Here is a 3,293-nt window from a genome sequence, read left to right as displayed (position 1 = left end):
TGCTGACCTTCTATAACCCCATTTTTAAAGTTTTTTTTTTCTTTTTTTAAACAAGAAAAAGTAGACAGATACATGTTGGTAAATGCTAACTGTCCATATTCACATAGAGACACAGTGTAATCTCTGAGCCCAATATACAGAGAAAGGAGGAAAAAAGCTAGAATTCTATGCACTGCTACACAGGGGCCTAGCACCCTCCAGCTTCCAGCAGAGTGAAGGGAGCAGAAGGTTTTTCTTTTTTCCCACAGAGCACAGTGGTGTTGATTCCATACCGTTTTTTGTTTTTTGTTTTGAGACAGGAAGGGATAAAAATGAATTTAGAACAAAAGGGTGTAGAGATTCTTTTCCCAATGTACTCTGCTCAAGGTATTTCCCCCCAAAATAAGTTGAGAAGCATGGTTTGAGAAAAGAGACCTCAAGAACAGGACAACTGAGCACAAGGGAGTGGGGGGGGGAGGGGGGAAAAAGACTGCAACTTGCTCCCAGGGACTGAATTAAAAACAAAAAACAAAAAACAAAAGAAGAAAAACAAAAAACAAAAGAAAGAAAGAAAAAGGTTGGAATCCATCAGTGTTCAATTAGTCGTCTTCTCCTTCATCCTCCTCTCCTTCCTTCCCTTCATCATCATCTTCATCTTCTTCACCTTCATCCTCATCCCCTTCTTCATCAATATCTTCCAATCCTTCTTCTTCTTCATCATCATCATCATCTTCTTCTCCTTCCCCTTCTTCATCATCCATATCAGGAACCAAATAGTACTGCAATGGATTTGGCCAAATATCATCTTTGATGACCTCTCCTAACTCATCTGCACCTGCATCAGAATTGTCAGTAAACCAGGTAAAGAAGCTCTCTGGTTCTTCATGCTGCCTCTTCCTGCTGGCTTTATTCTGCGTTTGACTTGAACGTTTCGTCAGATCCTTTCCAGATTTCCATTTGATTTCAGTGGACTTTGAAGATGGATCACCACTCTCATTCAGGTGAAATTCTTTGGAGAGAACTTTATTTTCGAAGTAAGGATTTTCATCAAAATAAAAATCTATTCTGTAACCTGATTTGATATCTTCAAATTCTGTCACTTCAACTCTGGTCAAATAATGCAGCGCCTCTTCATCTTCCTCCCCAAGCAGTGCGGACACTTGTGGGTGGTTGACAAATGTTGTTACCCAAAAATTTGGGATTTTGGCGATCAATTCTGACCTCTTCTGAAAAAATGGTTGGCAGAGTTTGTTATATTTCTGTTCTACTTTCAATATCTCCTCACTGGCTTGTTCATTAAGTCTGTCTATTTCATTTTGTACTTCATTGATATGTTCAATTGCTTCTTGTTGTTCTTTTTCTCCCTTTGGCAAACCCAGAGAGGCTGATGAATTCGCCTTCTCAGGGGCGGCAGGCAGTTTGGGTTTTTTTGTTTGAGACTGGAGCGAAGATTGGCGTTTGGGGGCCATTCTGTGAGGGAAGTCAAGGAGCAGACCCACAGGTCTCACAGCTCACCAGGGAGGAGTGCAGAGAGCTAAATTATCTTTTTTGCTACTTGTTTGTAGGACAGTCTCAGAAATATTTTCCAAATGTGTCATGGCAAGGGACAGTATAGACTATATATGTATAGACCCTGACCTCAACCTCTCAGTGTTCTATGTGTTTAGTGAGGATTTAGACTGAATGCTGCTGTCTTAGGATCGCTTAGTCTTACCTAAATTAGAAAGAGAAGCTGAGAGAATTGGCCAGCACCCAGAAAGCCCAACTGGGTCATCTGCTGTAAGTTCTTGAGGGACATATGGAAAGAAACTCCTCCAAAGAACATTCTTTTAATTTTTTCTTGGTGCTCTGTACTCCAGTCTGATTTTCTTCTCTTGCTAACCTGTGTTGGGTTCATGCAAACATTTAGAAACCCTTTCTCTTACATCCTTCACATAAATATCTTTGGCCTTGAAGGTATTAATGAGCAAATGTCAATAACAATTCTATAAAGAAGAGTCATGAAGAGCATTTACTTAATATGGGGTTGTTATTCTCGGGCCCAAGTGTCTCTCTCTACCATATTTTTAATTTTTTCTTAGCTATCCCATATCATTGCTCCTCCTCCTTGAAAAATAGAAAAGCAAAGCAGGATGACTAAGTTCAGCTAGAGTTTGGACACACACCCCAACATAGGCCCCAGGAAGGGTGAAGTGATCAATGTGGATAATGATGAGTATGGAAAATACTGATGGAAACACATAGGGAGACCCCCCTGTCTGTAAAGAGAATGGCTCAGCTCCTATGGCACCTGTAGGACAGTGTGCAGTGACTGGCCTTGGGGAGACAATAGTGCCCCTTTCGACTCCTGGATCAGAGCAAAGGAGTCAGGTAGAATCAGTTCCCAATGTACAAATTCATTATATAGTAAAGGTTAATTTGTAAATAAGTTTATGTTCATATGGAATAAACTTGAGTTAGTTCTAGAGTTATAAATGGTATGTAGGTTCCTAGGCCTCTAGTGATGGTAAGATCATAATGATCCATATTCATAACTTCAAATATCAGACACAAACATTGTTGTGAATATACAGTATTTCCTCTAAGGTCAGATTTAAATACCAAATAAAAGCCAGCTATGTGTATCATTTCATGTTACATTACATGGAGTGAAATCTCACCTTTCTGGGATCCTTCCTGTATTGAATCGTTTTGTATCCCATGTGCTCCAGAAACAGTCTGTATTTGTGTAATCCCTATAAGGGCTTTTCTATGTTGGATATGCAAATGGATCACAGTCTCAGGAACTGATATGGAATTCCATAAGAAGGGGCCTCAGAGAATAGTAGAACAGAGGAATTATAATTATCTGGGTGTAGAGCAGAATAGCTCAGAGAAAGAGGAAGAGCTTCCATTTCCAGAATGTGGAAGCCAGATGAGTCACATGCTTGAGAAGTCACAAAAGACAGAAAACTGAAGTGTTAGGATTCAGCAGGGCGCCTGGAATGCCTGGGTCCTTGCCACACAGAGCTGAGGACATAGAGCCAGACAGCTGCAATACAGAGGATCACAAGGGCAAAGAAGGAAGAGATCTGTTGGGGAAACAAACAAAGAGTAAGTCTGAGTGAGTTTACGCTGCTCCAGAGGCTGACTTTGGTGCCAACACGGATGATGTCAGTAAAACTCGAATTCTCATTTGTATGGGTACGTACTTTATGGAATGCATTCATTTTCATATACTTTAATAAATGTTCTCTTTATTTTATTTTTATATCTACTTTCTAGATCTGAAATATCTTCCTTCATTTTTAATTCTCTCACATGAGGGTTACATT

General features: G+C 40.0%; 1 protein-coding gene across 1 annotated transcript; it reads right to left on the bottom strand.

Annotated features, from left to right (window-relative positions):
• Positions 1 to 365: 365 nt before the first annotated feature.
• LOC308652056 (protein SET) lies at positions 366 to 1,448 on the bottom strand (the record flags this gene model as incomplete). The annotated part of the gene is made up of 1 exon (XM_081299754.1): positions 366 to 1,448. The coding sequence occupies one exon, from the start codon at positions 1,446 to 1,448 to the stop codon at positions 579 to 581; it is 870 nt and encodes a 289-aa protein (XP_081155880.1). The 3' UTR covers positions 366 to 578.
• Between the last annotated feature and the right edge of the window lie 1,845 nt (positions 1,449 to 3,293).

This window comes from Spermophilus citellus, assembly GCF_964194105.1.
Source record: "Spermophilus citellus genome assembly, chromosome: 6".
Taxonomy (NCBI): domain Eukaryota; kingdom Metazoa; phylum Chordata; class Mammalia; order Rodentia; family Sciuridae; genus Spermophilus; species Spermophilus citellus.
This window is presented reverse-complemented; position numbering and strand designations above follow the sequence as displayed.